At 47.3% G+C, this 19,284-nt stretch overlaps 1 protein-coding gene across 6 annotated transcripts in view; it reads right to left on the bottom strand.

Annotated features, from left to right (window-relative positions):
* Positions 1–18,877, bottom strand: part of DHTKD1 (dehydrogenase E1 and transketolase domain containing 1) — a 60,569-nt gene extending 41,692 nt beyond the window's left edge. For 3 of the 6 annotated variants that reach the window (XM_024253085.3, XM_054521647.2, XM_054521648.2), the window contains exons 1-4: positions 18,620–18,864; positions 6,890–7,045; positions 3,947–4,158; positions 943–1,137 (exon numbers count right to left, since the gene is read on the bottom strand). In XM_024253085.3, coding sequence (XP_024108853.1) covers positions 943–1,137; positions 3,947–4,158; positions 6,890–7,045; positions 18,620–18,773 — 717 coding nt within the window. In that variant the 5' untranslated portion in view covers positions 18,774–18,864. 6 annotated transcript variants of the gene reach the window in all.
* Positions 18,878–19,284: the final 407 nt, after the last annotated feature.

Genomic DNA, 19,284 nt, shown 5'->3' with positions numbered 1-19,284 from the left:
AGGTTACAGTGAGCCAAGATCACACCACTGTACTCCAGCCTGGGTGACAGAGCAAGATTAGGTCTCAATAAATAAATAAGTAAGAATACATGGAAAACCAATCCAAATACCAGCTCTGTCAATTAACTAAACTGTCTAAGCTACCTCCTGGACCAACTGCTCATATGTTTAGTTGCCTTTCCTCTTTTTTTTTTTTTTTGAGACAGGATCTGGCTCTGTCTTCCAGGCTGGAGGGCAGTGGCACAGTCTTGGCTCACTGTAGCCTCCGTCTCCTGGACTCAAGAGATCCTCTCATTCTAGCCTCCTGAGTAACTGGAACCATAGGTGTACCACCTAATTTTTATGCTTGTAGAGACCATGCCACCTAATTTTTATTTTTGTAGGGACAGAGTTTTGCGAGGTTACCCAAGCTGGTTTTGAACTCCTGGGCTCAAGCACTCCTCTTGCCTTAGCCTCCCAAAGTGCTGGGATTGCAGGTGTGAGCCACCTTGCCCAGCCTTAGTTGACTTCCTAAAATGAATGATCACCAAGAGTTTTACTTTTTAAAAATTTATTTATATTCAGGCAGCATCTTGCTTTGTTGCCCAGCCTGGAGTGCAGTGGTGAGATCATAGCTCACTGCAGCCTCAAACTCCTGGACTCAAGTGATCCTCTGGCCTCAGTCTCGAGTAGCTGGGAACACAGGTGTGTGCCACCATGCTTGGCTAACTTATTTTATTTTTGGTAGAGACAAAGTCTCACTTTGTTCCACAGGATGGTCTCAAACTCCTAGATTCAAGCAATCCTCCTGCTTCATCCTCCCAACAGGCTGGGATTGCAGGTGTGAGCCACAGTGCCCGGCCATCACCATCACCATCATTTATCACCAGAATGAAACCAGCAGTTTTATTCTGTTACAATTAATCATATAGTGCTACTGAGAAACACAGCGAGTAACCTTACCTCTGGAGGGAACTGCAGAAGGCCTGTCAATAAATTCAGCCTCCCTCTATGGGGCATCCCAATAATGACATCAGTGATCCCGCTGTAGGCCGACATTTTCAGCAGCTCATAGAAAAAGCCCATCATGCTTTCAGCCCCTTCGCCTCCATATCGCTTCACTGTCGAGAACTTGGTGGCCAGAAAGTGGTCAAACTCCTGCAGAACATCATGTCAGACGTGAGCTGCCAGGAGACAGCTAGCTTCTCCAGTGGACGGCAGATAAGTCGGTGTGTGTTGTGAGATGGCCCCACACTCCCCAAGTAGCCATAGCAATGCCACTTTACTACATGTCCCAGAGAGATACTACATGTCCCAGAGAGAGACATAACATGGACACAGCAGGATGGCTTCCCAAGCATCCCGGACAGCAGAAAGGGCCAAGGAGAATAACCTGAGCGGCAGAATAACTCACCCCAAGGAAACCCCCTTAGAATGTGTGTTCTTTTGGACTGGAAGCCAGGCCTTAGATTTCTGCTGCCTCTTCCCAGTACCCCAGTTTTCACATGGGGCTCTATGGTACGAATCAAGGCTGCAAACTATCCAACTATCCAAACCATTAGGAAGGGGCTTCTTGCCATCTTGACATTCCAGACTCCTGGTCACAGCCCCAACAGAGGTTCAGTTCCATTCATTTGTATCGAGCCTCTCTTCCACATGTCATCTTTTGATCCTCTTAGGTTAAGTTCTGAACTTAAGTATCTTTAGTTCTTAAGAAGCAAGACCAGGCCAGGCATGGTGGTTCACGTCTGTAATCCCAGCACTTTGGGAGGCTGAGGTGGGTGAATCACTTGAGGCCAGGGGTTCAAGACTTGGCCAACATGGTGAAACACCGTCTCTACTGAAAATATAAAAATTAGCCAGGTGTGGTGACACGCACCTGTATTCCCAGCTACTCAGGAGGCTGAGGCAGGAGAATTGCTTAAGTCCAGGAGGTGGAGGTTGCAGTAAGCCGAGATCGTGCCACTGCACTCCAGCCTGGGTGACAGAGCAAGACTGTCTCAAGAACTGCAACTATACATAGCCCTGAATGGTGACAGTATGTCCTGTTATCAAAAGACTTTTTTTTCTTACATATTAAAAGAAATTTTAGGCCAGTCGCAGTGGCTCACACCTTAATCCCAGCACTTTGGGAGGCCAAGGTGGGCAGATCACGAGGTCAGGAGATTGAGACCATCCTGGCTAACACATTTTAGGCTGGGCGCGGTGGCTCACACCTGTAATTCCAGCACTTTGGGAGGCTGAGGGGGGTGAATCACGAGGTCAGGCGATCGAGACCATCCTGACTAACACAGTGAAACCCTGCTCTACTAAAAATACAAAAAATTAGCCAGGCATCATGGCATGCGCCTGTAGTCCCAGCTAGTTGGGAGGCTGAGGCAGGAGAATGGCTTGAACCTGGGAGGCGGAGGTTACAGTGAGCTGAGATCACACCACTGCACTCCAGCCTGGGCGACAGGGAGAATCCACCTCAAAAAAAAAAAAAAAAAAAAGAAAAGAAAAGAAAAATAAATTAAAAAAAAAAAATTTTTTTAAAGGCCGGGTGTGGTGGCTCATGACTGTATTCCCAGCACTTTGGGAGGCCGAGGCAGGCGGATCATGAAGTCAAGAGATCGAGACCATCTTGGCCAACATGATGAAACCCCGTCTCTACTAAAAATACAAAAATTAGCCAGGTGTGGTGGCGCACACCTGTAATCCCAGCTACTTGGGCGACAGGGCGAGACTCCGTCTCAAAAAAATATAAATAAATAAATAAATAAAACCTTAAGAACTATTTTTGTTTGTTTGTTTGTTTTTTGTTTGTTTGTTTTGGACAGTCTTGCTCTGTTGCCCAGACTGGAGTGCAGTGGTGCAATCTCAGCTCACTGCAGTGGTGTGATCTCAGCTCACGGCAACCTCCGCCTCCTGGGTTCAAGCGAGTCTCCTGCCTCAGTTTCCCAAGTAGTTGGGACTGCAGGTATGCTCCACCACACCAGGCTAATTTTTTGTATTTTTTTTTTTTTAAGTAGACACGGGGTTTCACCATGTTGGCCAGGTTGGTCTCGAACTCCTGACCTCAAGCAATACGCCCACCTCAGCCTCCCAAAGGGCTGGGATGACAGGCACAAGCCACTGTGCTCAGTCAGAAGTAAGGTCTTAAGGATCTTGTCATCTTTTATAGAGTGAGTAGACACATACACGAGAAGTACTTTGACTCTGAGGAGAGCCAATAGGTAAATATTTTGGCAACCAACATTTTGTTACTTAGAATAAAGTGATGTGCTCAGAACAAGGATCTCTGAGGAAAAATAAAATAATAAAATGGTGTGTGTTATATGATCTGTTGTGTTGAAGTAATGACAGATTTAAGTTTAGAGTTAATGGCTCAATTCCCTCTCTTCAGTAGTTATATATCTTTTTTTTTTTGAGACAGAGTCTCGCTCTGTCACCCAGGCTGGAGTGCAGTGGCGCGATCTCAGCTCACTGCAGCCTCCACCTCTGAGTTTCCAGGGATTCTCATGCCTCAGCCTCCTGATTAGCTGGGATTACAGGTGTGCACCATCACTCCTGGCTAATTTTTGTATTTTTAGTAGAGACGGGGTTTCTCTATGTTAGCCAGGCTATATATCTTTATAGGCAGTGAGGCTAACCTATGCCCTTGCTATTAAATGCTCCTTTTTTTTTTGAGAAGGTGTTTCGCTCATGTTACCCAGGCTGGAGTGCAATGGTGTGATCTCGGCTCACTGCAACCTCTGCCTCCTGGGTTCAAGCAATTCTCCTGCCTCAGCCTCACCAGTAGCTAGGATTACAGGCATGCACCACCACGCCTGGCTAATTTTTGTATTTTTAGTAGAGATGGGGTTTCTCCATGTTGGTCAGGCTGGTCTTGAACTCCTGACCTCAGGTGATCCGCCCGCCTCGGCCTCCCAAAGTGCTGGGATTACAGGCATGAGCCACCGCGCCCAGCCTAGATGCTCCTTTTTACCTGAGATTCCAGCATTAGTTTCGACAGATGTTTTCGCTCTTCTGTGGTAAACGTCTCCTTTTGCAGTTCCTCAAACCGCTTGGCAAACCAGTCTTTCTCCTCCTGGCTCTGAAGTTGGGAGGTTTCAATAGAAATCTGCCCACAGTAGATTTGATTGAGATAGACTAACACTTCCTCAAGTGAGGCCTCTTCCTTCCCCATGTTCAATAATCCTGTGAAATACAATCAAAGGGGTCATTTTAAAAAATAATCATGTGGCAAGTTAATTCTGGAACATACCAAAATAATTACTTCAGCGCAGAGTGCTTTGTTCTTAATAACTTGGGTCATTATCGACTGGGTGCCATGGCTCACGCCTGTAATCCCAACACTTTGGGAGGCAAGGCGGGTGGATCTCCTGAGGTCAGGAGTTCGAGTCCAGCCTGACCAATATGGTAAAACCCTGTCTCTACTAAAAAATTACAAAAATTAGCCAGGCATGGTAGCGTGCACCTGTAGTCCCAGCTACTCGAGAGACTGAGGCAGGAGAATTGCTTGAACCCAGGAGGCAGAGGTTGCAGTGAGCCGAGATCACACCACTGCACTCGAGCCTGGGTGACAGAGCAAGGCTCTGTCCCAAAATAAATAAATAAATAAATAACTTGGGCCATTATTAATGCTTATCTAGATTTTTTTCTAAAGAAAAAACTAAAAATGTGGTCAAAGGTCATGAAGTAGTAAAACTAGAAGGAGGGAAAACCCCCACTTCCTTCACAAGGACAGAGCCTGCTGCTGCTTTATGCCAAGTTTTGTTTCTACAGTAATTTCTTTCGTGTGTGTGTGTGTGATGGAGTTTTTGCTGTTGTTGCCCAGGCTGGAGTGCAGTAGCACGATCTTGGCTCACTGCAACCTCTGCCTCCCAGATTCAAGTGATTCTCCTGCCTCAGCCTCCCGAGTAGCTGGGACTACATGTGCATACCACCATGTCTGGCTAATTTTTGTATTTTTAGTATAGATGGGGTTTCACCATCTTGGCCAGGCTGGTCTCGAACTCCTGTCCTCAGGTGATCCTCTTGCCTCGGCCTCCCAAAGTGCTGAGATTACAGGCATAAGCCACCACACCCGGCCCCAACCTTTACTTTATATTGCTTAGCAAGCTTGTCCAACCCAACCCCCACAGGCTGCATGTGGCCCAGGACAGCTTTGAATGTGGCCCGACACAAATGAATAAACTTTCTTAAAACACTGTGAGATTTTCTTTGTGATTTTTTTTTAGCTCATTAGCTATGATTAGTGTTAGCGTATTTTATGTATGGCCCAAGACAATTCTAATTCCAGTGTGGCCCAGGGAAGCCAAAAGATTGGACACCTCTGGCTTATGGTTTCTTTTTTTTTTTTTGAGACGGAGTCTCGCTCTGTCGCCCAGGCTGGAGTGCAGTGGCGCGATCTTGGCTCACTGCAAGCTCCGCTTCCCGAGTTCACGCCTTGCTATTAGAGGCTCCTTTTTTTTGCCTCAGCCTCCCGAGGAGCTGGGACTTACAGGTGCCTGCTACCACGCTCAGCCAATTTTTTTGTATTTTTTTTAGTAGAGACGGGGTTTCACTGTGTTAGCCAGGATGGTCTCGATCTCCTGACCTCGTGATCTGCCTGCCTCAGCCTCCCAAAGTGCTGGGATTACCAGCGTGAGCCACTGCATCCGGTCAACTTATGGTTTCTTACAACAAAGTTTATTGTATTTCTTTTTTGTATAAAAAGATTTAAAGTATTGGTCTTTTGAGGAAGTTAGATGCATCACCACTATATTCCAACTGAGCCATTAATCATGTCGCTTAATGTTTTCCACATTAACTTGTTTGCTTTTATGAGGTGCTGAGGCATCAGTTCTTTCTGCAGAGGCTCAAGAAAAGGGCCTTTGGAGGCCCGTATCAAAAAAAAAAATAGAGAAAACTACCACCTTGCAAAGAGAGAAAAAAAGAGAGAAAACTACCACCTTGCAAAGCCCAGGTAACCCCCCAAACCCGAAGAGACACTAAAATGATCGTTGAGGGTTTAAATGCCATTACGTCTTGGGGTAGTTTATTACACGGCATTAGATGACTGAAACATGACTCACTGATACACACAATCAGAATTTGATACTTGCAAGACTAACTTCAAAAAGTAACATGAGGTAGGACCCTGAAATCATGACTGATGATGCAGGCCCAACTTTTTCTAAGTTCCCAGGCTGGGAAAGAAAACAGAATGAGGGGGTGCCAGCTTTGGAATGGACGCAGCCCTGGATTTCACCCCACCTCTGCCACTGAGCAGCTATAAGTTATATAAGTTCTCTTTGTTTCTCCATCTACAAAATAAAGAGGACAATAACTACTTTTGGGAGTAATTTTGAGAATAAATTGACATATGCCAAGCATATGGCACTTTAGAGTTCAAGGTTTTTTGTTTGTTTGTTTTTTCAGACAGGGTCTCACTCTGTTGCCCAGGCTGGAGTGCAGAGGCATGATCAAGGCTCACTGCAGCCTTGACCTCCCAGGCTCAAGCAATCCTCTCATCTCTACCTCCGGAGTGCCTGGAACTATAGGCGTGCACCACCATGCCCAGCAATTTTTTTTTTTTTTTTTTTTTTTGTTGGTAGAGACAGTCTCACTATGTTGCCCAGGTTGTTCTCAAACTCCTAGGCTCAAATGACCCTCCCACCTCGGGCTCCCAAAGTGCTGAGATTATGGGTGTCAGCCATTGTGCCCAGCCAATTCAATGTTTTTGAACCTTGAGAAAAAAGGCCTCCTCAGAACTTCTAGAATCCCAAGAATGCTCCTCCCTGACCGTACTTCAACGTGCCCCTCGGGTCTCCTCACACCTGTGGGAGCCTCAGCTCCAGTGGGGATGCCGCTTCTTCAAGAACAGAGGCAGGAGCCTGGCCTGGTGTGCAGCTCTGAGCTCCCGCCTGCTGTGCAGAAGCCATACCTGCCGTGTGGAAGGGTCCCTGCAGTGTCTGCACCAGGGCTTGGATTTCAGGCACATTCTCCAGCAGGGCTTGTCCGGTGAAGAGGGGGTTGATTTTGGCAGCTTTATGACCATGCTCGCGATATACTGTCACCAACCTGGCAAGGCCATGATCAACTAAATCAGGGGAAAATTTAAAAATACAAACAGTTTAGGAGATGACTACAAATCGCAAAAATCAGCTTTTCAAAGAAGCTCTTGAAGCCCTAGACACCTTACTTTTTATTTATTTATTTATTTTAGAGACAGGGTCTTGCTCTATTGCCCAGGCTGGAGTGCAGTTAGAACCATTTTTTTTTTTTTTTTTTTTTTTTTTTGAGACAGAGTCTTGCTCTGTCTCCCAGGCTGGAGTGCAGTGGCACAATCTCGGCTCACTGCAAGCTCTGCCTCCCGGGTTCATGCCATTCTCCTGCCTCAGCCTCCCAAGTAGCCCGGCTAATTTTTTTGTATTTTTAGTAGAGACGGGGTTTCACTGTGTTAGCCAGGATGGCCTCGATCTCCTGACCTCGTGATCCGCCCGCCTCGGCCTCCCAAAGTGCTGGGATTACAGGCGTGAGCCACCGCGCCCAGCCAAGAACCATCACAGCTCACTGCAACCTGGGCTCAAGTGATCCTCCTGCCTCAGTCTCCTGAGTAGCTGGGACTACAGGCGTGCACTACTACACCTGGCTAATTTTTTTTTTTTTGGTCGAGATGGAGTTTAACCATGTTGCCCAGGTTGGTCTTGAACCCCTGAGCTCAAGTGATTCACTCACCTTGGCCTCCCAAAGAAGGCCAAGAAAACACATTTTTACAATTTGTGTTTTTATTTTCAGAACCCAGAGACAATTGTTAGCATATTTTCAAACTTCTTCTTTTTTTTTTTTTTTTTTGAGACGTTGTCTTGCTCTGTCGCCCAGGCTGGAGTGCAGTGGTGCAATCTTGGCTCACTGCAACCTGCGCCTCCTGGGTTCAAGTCATTCTCCTGCCTCAACCTCCCGAGTAGCTGGGATCACAGGTTCCCACCACCATGCCCGGCTAATGTTCTGTATTTTTAGTAAAGATGGGGTTTCACTGTGTTAGCCAGGATAGTCTTGATCTCCTGACCTCGTGATCCACCTGCCATGCCTCCTGAAGTGCTGGGATTACAGGCATGAACCAACATACCCGGCCCACATATTTTAAAACTTATAAGGTCCAAGGTCCATTTTATGAACAAGTGTTGCTGTGGAATGATTTCAGAGCCACCCGTGCACTTGGGTTTGTATTCTATGCACTGCCAAAGCACACCTTTTTTTTTTTTTCTTGAGACGGAGTCTTGCTCTGTCGCCCAGGCTGGAGTGCAGTGGCATGATCCTGGCTCACTGCAAGCTCCGCCTCCCGGGTTCACGCCATTCTCCTTCTTCAGCCTCCTGAGTAGCTGGGACTACAGGCGCCCACAGGCGTCCGCCACCACGCCCAGCTAATTTTTTCTATTTTTAGTAGAGACAGGATGGTCTCGATCTCCTGATGCCGTGACCCACCCACCTCGGCCTCCCAAAGTGCTGGGATTACAGGCGTGAGCCACCTTGCCCAGCCAAAGCACACCTCTTGTAGCAGGTTTAGTGAGGAAAGAACAGAGAGGTATTGAACACACACAGGATGTGTTTGCACTAATACAGCAGTTAGGTGAAGCCATAATAGGTCAAATAAATGAATCAAACCATCCCAGGAAACAAACTGATTTCAGCCTGGGGGTTAGTCCTATAAATTGCTAAGGGTTCTATTTTGAACCTTATTCAAGTTCTCCATCACTGTCATTGAAGTAGACTATGTCTAAAGCACGTCCCTGTGGGCCACTCTCACCTTTTATTTTTTATTTTTTTTCTTGAGACGGATTCTCACTCTGTCGCCAGGCTGGAGTGCAGTGGCGCAATCTCGGCTCACTGCAATCTCTGCCTCCCGGGTTCAAGTTATTCCCCTGCCTCAGCCTCCCGAGTAGCTAGGACTACGGGTGCGTGCCACCATACCCGGCTAATTTTTTGTATTTTAGTAGAGATAGGGTTTCACCATGTTGGCCAGGATGGTCTCGATCTCCTGACCTTGTGATCCACCCCCTTCAGTCTCCCAAAGCGCTGGGATTACAGGCGTGAGCCACCGCACCCGGCTCCCACTCTCTCCTTTTAAGAACATATTCATCCCTGGCTGTACAGCATTGCAGGAACCTGGTTTTCTTTCTAACTCCAGAGCCACTCAACCTCAGTCACTTTTGGGGGACTTCTCTTTGCCCATCTCTAAATATTGGTAGCCAGGCATGGTGGTGCACACCTATAATCCCAACGACTCAAGAGGCTGAGGGAGGAGCTTGAACTCAGGAGTTCGAGGCTGCAGTGAGCTGCAATCTCACCACTGCACTCTAGCCTGGGTGAGAGAGCAAGATCCCATATCTAAAAAATAAAATACATAAAATATTGGTACTCCCCAGCTCTGCCCAAGGCCGCCTTCTCAGTCTACTTTCTCTCTGAGCAATCTCCCTCCAACTCATGATTAGTGGTATAAGAACAATAGCAAATATATAGGGCAATCCCCATTCCCATTGCAAACCAGCGGCCATATTGAAAACGTCCCCTCAGAGGCCGAGGCCAGTGGGTTACTTGAGGTCAGGAGTTAAAGACCAGTCTGGCCAACATGGTGAAATCCCATCTCTACTAAAAATACAAAAATTAGTCGGGTGTGGTCACATGTGCCCGTGGAGGCTGAGGCAGGAGAATCGCTGGAACCTGGGAAGTAGACGTTGCAGTGAGCCGAGATGGTGCCACTGCACTCCAGCCTGTGTGACAGAGCAAGACCTTGTCTCAAAAAAAGAAAAAAGAAAACATCCCCTTAGAGAAGAACCCGTATCAACGCCTAGAGATCACTGCTTATATTTCTTTTTCTTTTTTTTTGAGACGGAGTCTCTCTCTGTCACCCAGGCTGGAGTGCAGTGACACAATCTCAGCTCACTGCAGCCTCCGCCTTCTGGGTGCAAGTGATTATCCTGCCTCAGCCTCCAAGTAGCTGGGGTTGCAGGCGCGTGCCGCCACGCCCGGCTAATTTTTGTGGGTTTTTTTTTGGTTTTGGTTTTCTGAGATGGAGTCTTGCTCTGTCGCCCAGGCTAGAGTGCAGTGGCACGATCATGGCTCATTGCAACCTCTGTTTCCCAGATTCAAGCAATTCTCCCATCTCAGTCTCCGGAGTAGCTGGGATTACAGGCACATGCCACCACACCTGGCTAATTTTTGTACTTTTAGTAGAGACGAGGTTTCACCACATTGGCCAGGCTGGTCTCCAACTCCTGACCTCAGGTGATCCACCTGTCTCGGCCTCCCAAAGTGCTGAGATTACAGGCGTGAGCCACTGTGCCCGGCCCACTGCTTCTATTTCTAACTACTCACTAGCCAGGCTGCTAATGATGCACTAGAATACTGACACAGAAGTTGGCACAAAATAACCCTCCTTGCCACAAAGAACATTAGGCATGTAGCAGTTTGGCACCAGCAGAGAGAGGAAGTCCTCTCTCATGACAGGCACATCCTCCATTCACCCTGGCAATGCATGCTCCCTCAGACTACCATTTCTTCAGGCAGATTTCTTCTTCCACCAACCCTATCTCCAACCCCTTCCCTCTCTGTCTCCACCTCCTTCCACCAAGACCTCTGGCACTCTGTTTCATGAAAAAACAAACCTCTCTGAACGTTCCTCACGCTCCTGGGCTTAATCAGAACTTGGCTGTCCCTAGAGAGCATGAGTACAATGTGAAGGTACTCAGTGGCCCTCACCCGCACCCTCCAATCTTGAAGACAAAGGTAGGCCCTCCTCATTCTTCACTGACATCTCCCTATCATTAGTTCTCTCTTTATAAACCCATCCTCTGAGGGACAAGCAATGGCATTAACTCATCTCAAATTGCCGACAGCCATTAAAAAATAATATTGTAGAAGAATGATTGATGAAAAAGCATCCAGACTTATGAATGGCTGGGCACAGTGGCTCACGCCTGTAATCCCAGCACTTTGGGAGGCCAAGGCGGGCCAAGGTGACCTCATCACCTGAGGTCAGGAGTTTGAGATAGGCCTGGCCCACATGGTGAAACCCTGTCTCTACTAAAAACAAGAAATTAGCCAGGCCTGGTGGCAGACGCCTGTAATCCTAGCTACTCAGGAGGATGAAGCAGGAGAATTGCTTGAACCCAGGAAGCAGAGGTTGCAGTGATCCGAGGTTGTGCCATTGCACTCCAGCCTGAGTGATGAGCGTGAAACTCCGTCTCTAAAAAAAAACAAAAAACACTTAATGAATGACCACAATATACAAAGCATGCACCTACATTGTTACACTGTGTATGTACATATGAGTAGTTTATAATATATATTTTATCTTATAGTATATGTATTAGTATATGTAATTATATATACTTACATATATGCACACATATATATTTCATAAACAAAAGAAACCGATCAAAAATTTAAGTGATAATCCTATGTAGAAATTGCTGACTTGTTCTTTTTTCTTCCTTTTTTTTTTTTTTTCGTCAGAAACAGGGTCTGGCTGGCCAGGCTTGGTGGCTCACGTCTGTAACCCTAGCACTTTGGGAGGCGGAGGCAGGAGGATCACGAGGTCAGGAGATCAAGACTGTCTTGGCTAACACGGTGAAACCCCGTCTCTACTAAAAATACAAAAAATTAGCCGGGCGTGGTGGCGGGCGCCTGTAGTCCCAGCTACTCAGGAGGCTGAGGCAGGAGAATGGTGTAAACCCAGGAGGCAGAGCTTGCAGTGAGCTGAGATCGCGTCACGGCATTCCAGGCTGGGCGACACAGCGAAACTCCGTCCCCAAAAAAAAAGAAAGAAAAAAAAAGAAACAGGGTCTGGCTATATTACCCAGGCTGGACTCAAACTCCTGGGCTCAAGAGATCCTCCTGCCTCAGCCTCCCAAGTAGCTGGGATTACAGGTGCTCGTCATCACACCCAGGCAGACGTGTTATTTTTTGCTTACTATATTCTCGCAGTTTTCCACAGTGAACATGTACAATAAAGCTCCTTTTTATATTTTTTTATTTATGATTTTTTTTTGAGACAGAGTCTTGCTCTGTTGCCAAGGCTGGAGTGCAGTGGCACCATCTCGGCTCACTGCAACCTCTGCCTCCTGGGTTCAAGCGATTCTCCTGCCTCAGCCTCCCGAGTAGCTGGGACTACAGGCCTGTGCCACCACATCCAGCTAATTTTTTGTATTTTTAGTAGAGACGGGGTTTCATCGTGTTAGCCAGGATAGTCTGTATCTCCTGACCTCGTGATCCACCCACCACGGCCTCCCAAAGTGCTGGGATTACAGGCGTGAGCCACCACACCCGGCAATAAAGCTCTTTCAAATGCAGCCATTTAGCGGACTTGCTGCCTGATGCACTCTAAAAGCTTTGGTTTGTGGCTTCTCTCTAGCATATGCAGCACTGCTCTCATCAGTTCACTTTGTGCTTATAAGAATCAGTTCTATTTGTCCCTAAGACTGTTGCTGTGGGAAAAAGTAAAATTAGGGGGAGAAATCAGAAAAATCTAGAGATTTTGCATTCAGATTGCTTTATTTATTTATTTATTTTTTGAGACGGAGTCTCACTCTGTCAAAATTGTTTTAAAAGAAAAAACAAAAGAAGTAAAAAAAAGAAGCAAAATAAAAATAAATGGAATTAACTGATCAAGTTCCAATTTCAAATGCTCTAGATAAAACGTACTTCAACTGTATTACCTTTATAATAAAGAACGAAATTAAAAGATTTCATTCTTTTTCCCTGGAAGGATACAAACATAAATAAATAAAAATAAAATTTAAAAGAATGAGAGCACAGTAATAGAATTATTCATAAAATACTTCCTATTACTGGATGGCCACTGTGGCTCACACACTTTGGGAGGCTGGGGCAGGAGGACCTCTTGAGATTAAGGGTTTGAGACTAGCCTGGGCAACAGAGTGAGACCCTATCTCTACAAAAAATACAAAAATTGGACAGGCGCGGTGGCTCACGCCTGTAATCCCAGCATTTTGGGAGACCGAGGTGGACGGATCACAAGGTCAGGAGATCGAGACCATCCTGGCTAACATGCTGAAACCCCATCTCTACTAAAAATACGAAAAAAATTAGCCGGGCATGGTGGCGGGCGCCTGTAGTCTTGGCTACACAGGAGGGTGAAGCAGGAGAATGGCGCGAACCCGGGAGGCGGAGCTTGCAGTGAGCAGAGATCGTGCCACTGCACTCCAGCCTGGGCGACAGAGTGAGACTGAGACTCCATCTCAAAAACAAAACAAAAAAATACAAAAATTAGCTGGATGTGGTGGCGCGTGCCTGTGATCTCAGCTACTGAGGAGACTGAGGTGGGAGGATCACTTCAGCCCAGGAGTTTGAGGCTGTGGTAACTGTAATTGTGCCACTGCATTCAGCCTGGGCAACACAGAGTGTCTCAAAGAAAACAAAAAACAAAAACAAAAACAAAACTTTCTATTACTGCAGAAATGAAAGAATTACTGTAAGAGAAAAATGAATACCTTTATGTTAGGCGTAATACCGCCCAAACAGTTTACTGTTCATAATATCTGCAAAAGGTCACAGGAATTAGATTTGATGTTTAAGTCCCTAACGAAGCCAGAGAGAATAGAGAAAACAACAGCAGATAACACGCCTGCACTCCTCTTAAAAATAAAGGAGAGGCCGGGCGCAGTGGCTCACGCCTGTAATCCCAGCACTTTGGGAGGCTGAGGCAGGCGGATCACAAAGTCATGAGATCGAAACCATCCTGGCTAACACAGTGAAACCCTGTCTCTACTAAAAATACAAAAAATTAGCCAGGCATGGTGGCGGGCACCTGTAGTCCCAGCTACTCAGGAGGCTGAGGCAGGAGAATTGCTTGAACCCAGGAGGCAGAGGTTGCAGTGAGTTGAGATCGTGCCATTGCACTCCAGCCTGGGTGACAGAGCAACACTCTGTCTAAAAAAATTTTTAAAAAAAGGAGAATATCGGAAGCATGCTTCTGGCTCAGAAGACTAACACATGGTAGACGCTCAAGAAATATTTGTTATTATTTGAATGAAGTTCTGAGATCAAGAGTCATGCTTCATGATAAAAGCTTTTCAGAGCCCTCAAACTTAGAGTACAAGAGCTGAAGCAGCTTTTTCTCCCTCACTTTGCACCCTCCCATGCCAAGCCGTGGGGCCCGGTGGGGATGCACGCATTACTCCAGTCTGCCTTCCTGCTGGAAAGGCTGAGTCAAGCTGGGCCAGACTGAGCTTTTCCAGATTTTGAAACTCAGAATTGAGTGATAGCTTATGAGAAAAGAGCTAGCCAGAGACTGCGGTCTTCAGAAAAGCCTGGTTGAGGGCAGATGGCTTGAGCTCTGGAGTTCAAGACTAGCCTGGCCAACATGTGAAACCCTGTTTCTACTAAAAATACAAACATTAGCCAGGCATGGTGGTGAGCACCTGTAGTTCCAGCTACTCAAGAGGCTGAGGCAGGAGAATCTCTTAAACCAGCGAGGTAGAGGTTGTAGTGAGCCGAGATCATGCTACTGCACTCCCGCCTGGGTGACAGAGCAAGACTCTGTCCAAAAAAAAAAGTAAAAGAGCTAATATTTTCATGGACTAGGTGCAGTGGCTCATGCCTATAATCCCAGAACTTTGGGAGGCAGAGGTTGGTGGGTCACTTGAGGTCAGGAGTTTCATAACACCCTGGCCAACATGGTGAAACCACGTCTCTACTAAAAACAAAAATTAGCTGGGTGGGGTGGCACATGCCTGTAATCTCAGCTAATCAGGAGACTGAGGCAGGAGAATCACTTGAACCCAGGAGGCATAGGTTGCAGTGAGCCAAAATCGCCCCACTGCACTCCAGCCTGGGCCACGGAGTGACTGTGTCTCAAAAAAACAAATAAACAGGTCGGGCGCAGTGGCGCATGGCTGTAATCCCAGCACTTTGGGAGGCCGAGGTGGGTGGATCACCTGAGGTCTGGAGTTTGAGACCAGCCTGACCAACACGGAGAAACCCTGTCTCTACTAAAAATACAAAATTAGCCAGGCGTGGTGGTGCATGCCTGTAGTACTAGCTACTCAGGAGGCTGAGGCAGGAGAATCACTTGAACCCAGGAGGCGGAGGTTGTGGTGAGTTGAGATCGTGCCATTGCACTCCAGCCTCGGCAACAAAAGCGAAACTACATCTCAAAAAAAAAAAAAAGAACACCCGTGAATCACTACTCCTAAACCCACCTCCATTTTAAATTGGCATTGTTGATAAATAAATTCAAGTTTCCTTGGAAATTGAGGTTTACAGAGGTGAAAGTACAAGCTGTTACAAATACCTAGTTACAAAGAACACTTATCATCCGTCAAATTGTAACTAGTGAAACCACTGCCATCCAAAAGGTTACTAGAGGCAAATTCAATATCTATTTAATTATTTATTTATTTGTATTTATTTATTTATTTATTTATTTATTTATTGAGACAGAGTCTTGCTCTGTCACCCAGGCTGGAGTGCAGTGGCGTGATCTCAGCTCATTGCAACCTCAGCCTCCCAGGTTCAAGTGATTCTCCTGACTCGGCCTCCCAAGTAGCCGGTATAGGCACACACCACCAGGTCAATTTTTGTATTTTTAGTAGAGATGGGGTTTCACCATGTCAACCAGGCTGGTCTGGAACTTCTGGCCTCAAGTGATCTTCCCAGCTCAGCCTCCCAAAGTGCTGGGATTACAGGCATGAGCCACCACACCCAGCCTCAATATCTCTTTAAAGCCTTAACACAAGAGAAGTCTTAGTGAATGATGTGGTCATCCTATGTAGACATTTATTTTAGCCAAGATAAACATATGAAGAAAGAAGGCCAGTGAACCAGGCGCGGTGATAAACATATGAAGAAAGACCAGTGAACCAGGCGCACGCTGAAGTGAGCTGTGACTGCACCACCGCACTCCAGACTAGGTGACATAGCAAGACCTCGTCTCAAAAAATAAAAATAAAACACATTAATAGTTTAATATGTTGCCTAACATATAAAGATACTTGATAATTAATGTTATGTTTGCACATACAAAATGCAAATGTACTATATGTCACAAATAAATTGCGTATATAGAACCCTCTTTTCATTCCTTAGGAAGTATAAATTAATCCCAACACTTTAGGGGGCCGAGGCAGGCATATCACCTGAGGACAGGAGTTCGAGACCAGCCTGGGCAACATGGCAAGACCCTGTCTCAAGTGATCTGTCTGCCTCAGCCTCCCAAAGTGCAGGGATTACAGGCATGAGTCACTGCGCCTGGCCCCACGTCTGCCACCACACCCAGCTAATTTTTGTATTTTTGCTAGAGACGAGGTTTCACCATGTTGGCCAGGCTAGTCTTGAACTCCTGACCTCGTGATCCGCCCACCTCAGCCTCCCAAAGTGCAGGGATTACAGGCATGAGCCACCACGTCCGGCCTAATAAATAAAATTTAAAAAATAAAAAGATTTGATGTGAAATATGAGGTGAAAAAGGTAAAGGTGGATTGCTCATCTCAGATTACTATAATACCTCTGTGGCAGAGACTGCTACGATTCCCATCTTCCATTCTGAACCCTCCCTTTGATAGTAATAGAAAGCCCAGTATATGGCCACCCAGAATAAAGAGCCACCTCCCAGCCTTCTCCATAACCTGGTGGCCATGTGACTAAGTTTTGGACAATGAGAACGTAGCAGCAATGTATGCAACTTCTGGGTCATGACCTTAAGGGGAAGGAAAGATGATATCCCTTCTCTTTGTATATCACAGCACCTGAACTCTTCCAATCTAATACAGAATTTGGTACCAGAGGTGGTTTGCTGCCCTAACAGAGCCTAAAAATATATATGGCATTGGATTAGCAGCCAGGCAATGGGTACCAAGGACACAAGTATTTCCACCTAGAAAGCTGATGGGCAGTGTTATGCTACAGGACAAAACACTTGGTGAAACGGAGGCAAACTACATGCCCTTGAAACCTGTAGCTCAGGAGTATATGTTCGTTGTTTCTTGTCACTTTCAGGAAGGCCCAAGAAGAAAGATGAAGTCAAGTTGGAGCTCCCTAATGAGCAAGTAAACAGGAAGGGGAATTCGGCTCTGCAAAAAGGAGGTACCCTCTTGGCCAGGCACGGTGGCTCATGCCTGTAATCCCAGCACTTTAGGAGGCCAAGGCCAGTGGATCACTTCACGTCGGGAGTTCAAGACCAGCCTAGCCAACATGGTGAAACCCCATCTCTACTAAAAATACAAAAATTAGCTAGGCATGGTGGCGGGTGCCTGTAATCCCAGCTACTCGGAACACTGGGGCAGGACAATCGCTTGAACCCAGGAGTCAGAGGTTGCAGTGAGCCAAGATCGTGCCACTGCACTCCAGCCTGGGCGTCAAAGCAGACTCCATTTTAGGATTAAAAAAAGAGAGAGAGACAGAGATATGAGGTTTATTTTAAATGCCCTCTGAAGTGAAGAGCAAAATATTGAAGTTCTAGTGTGTGATTGATGGAACATTCAAAGGTCAGGTGCCCAGATGCTGAAGGGGATCTTCAACGTTAATCTAATGATCAGATCAAAGATGCCAAATGATTTTCCTCTAATAAGCAATCTGTATTTATCTTCTACTCCGTGAGGATAAATAATGATAAAATAATTTTGGAGCATAAACCAAATACTCAAAATTAGTCTCGCAAATGAGCATGCAACAGAAGTTCCAAAAGCTGATATTCATGACTGTTAATTCATTAAAACCACCAGCACATATCGAGGTGTCAATAGAGTGGCTAAAAGGAAAAGAAAGAAACCCCACCAGCACATAGTTCCAAATTCAGCAGAGTTAAGAGTTAAACTCTGAAATTAAAGTAATAGACTAGCTACAAGGAGACAAATACATAATAAATATCATGCTGTCTTCCAAGACTGGAACTAACTGCCCACTTCTCCCAAGCAGTGCAGTCTTGGACCCCCCACCTGCTCACACAAAAGCCTCAGAGATGGTCCTGGAAATGTATCCTTGGGAGACCTTAAAACTTTACTTCTCCCACAGCTCCGCCTCATTAAAGAGCTGGTTTTCTAGGTTGGGTGCAGTGGCTCAGCCTGTAATCCCAACACGTTGGGAGGCCGAGGCTGCAGGATCAGCTTGAGCTCAAGAGTTCAAGACCAGCCTGGGCAACATGGTGGGACCCCATCTCTACTAAAAATGAAAAAAAAAAAGCCGGGCGTGCTCATCCCTCTGTGTCCCCAGCTACTCAGGACGCTGAGGTGGAAGGATAGCCTGAGCCCAGGAGTTCGAGGCTGCAGGGAGCTGTGGTCGCAGCACTGCACTCCAGCCTGGGCCACAGAGCGAGACTCCGTCTCAAAAAAAAAAAAAAAAAGGAAAGAAAGAGTTTCTCACACGTTTCCAACAAAGGAAAGAAAAGCCCTTCCAAAACCAGGTCCGGACCAGCAAGATGGGAAGACCACCCAAGCGTGGACCTCAAGGATCCTCAGTTACAGAGGCTGGACAGGGGATGACCCCAACACTGAGCACCCACACCTACCCTCTACTCCCCTCACCTCCCCCTCCTCCCCACCGGCCGCGCGTTCAGGCCGGCGGCCGGTTCCCCGACCCCGACACCCCACCGCAAATCGGCCAGGGGAGGCTTCTGCGTCGCAGCCCTCGCTCCCACCGCCCGGGCCCCATCCCCGACCTGGGGGGCGCTCCAGGGCGCCCTGGGGCTTGCGGCTCTCGGGCTTCCTCGGCCGGTAGCCGTAAACGCCCCGCTCGGTCTGGTAGCCACGCCAGAGGAGAGGGGGAGCCCGGCCGAGGCACCGTCGTGCTGCAGCCGCAGTAGCAGAGGCCATGTTCACCGGATCTCCCGGCCAGCATGCTAAGGCGGGAGCCCGAGGGGGTCCCACCTGCCCTGGTAAATCCGGGACTCGCCAAGAGGAGGCCAGAGCCCCGCCCCCCAGACAACGCCCCCGCGCCTGATTGGCCGAGGGGCCGGACCCTGGAAGCCAATCCGTGGCAGCGGCACTCACAGCGAAGCACCGCCCAGGATTGGGGCGGGATTCCAGGGCGGTTCCGGCGGCTGAGACCGCCCTGCTCCACCGCAGGGCGGGGCAAGTAAGTGTTCCGCGGGGCGGCACCTGCTCCCAGTACGAAACTGGATGTAGCTGCAGCGCCTGTAGTCTCCCGCCAGGAGTGTTTACCCATCACGCCTCTGCCCAACCGCATACACACAGTCTAGGGGGTCTGTTACAGAAAGGACAAATTAGCCACATGGTGGATAGGAAATGGCTAGGACTGAGACCAAGGGACGCAAAAAGCAAAGGTTATTTAGCGCAGCTACAAAATCAATACCCCTAATTTTTT

The sequence above is a fragment of the Pongo abelii genome, chromosome 8 (assembly GCF_028885655.2).
Source record: "Pongo abelii isolate AG06213 chromosome 8, NHGRI_mPonAbe1-v2.0_pri, whole genome shotgun sequence".
Lineage (NCBI taxonomy): Eukaryota > Metazoa > Chordata > Mammalia > Primates > Hominidae > Pongo > Pongo abelii.
The sequence above is the reverse complement of the archived record's forward strand: the minus strand, read 5'-3'. Positions and strand labels throughout refer to the sequence as shown.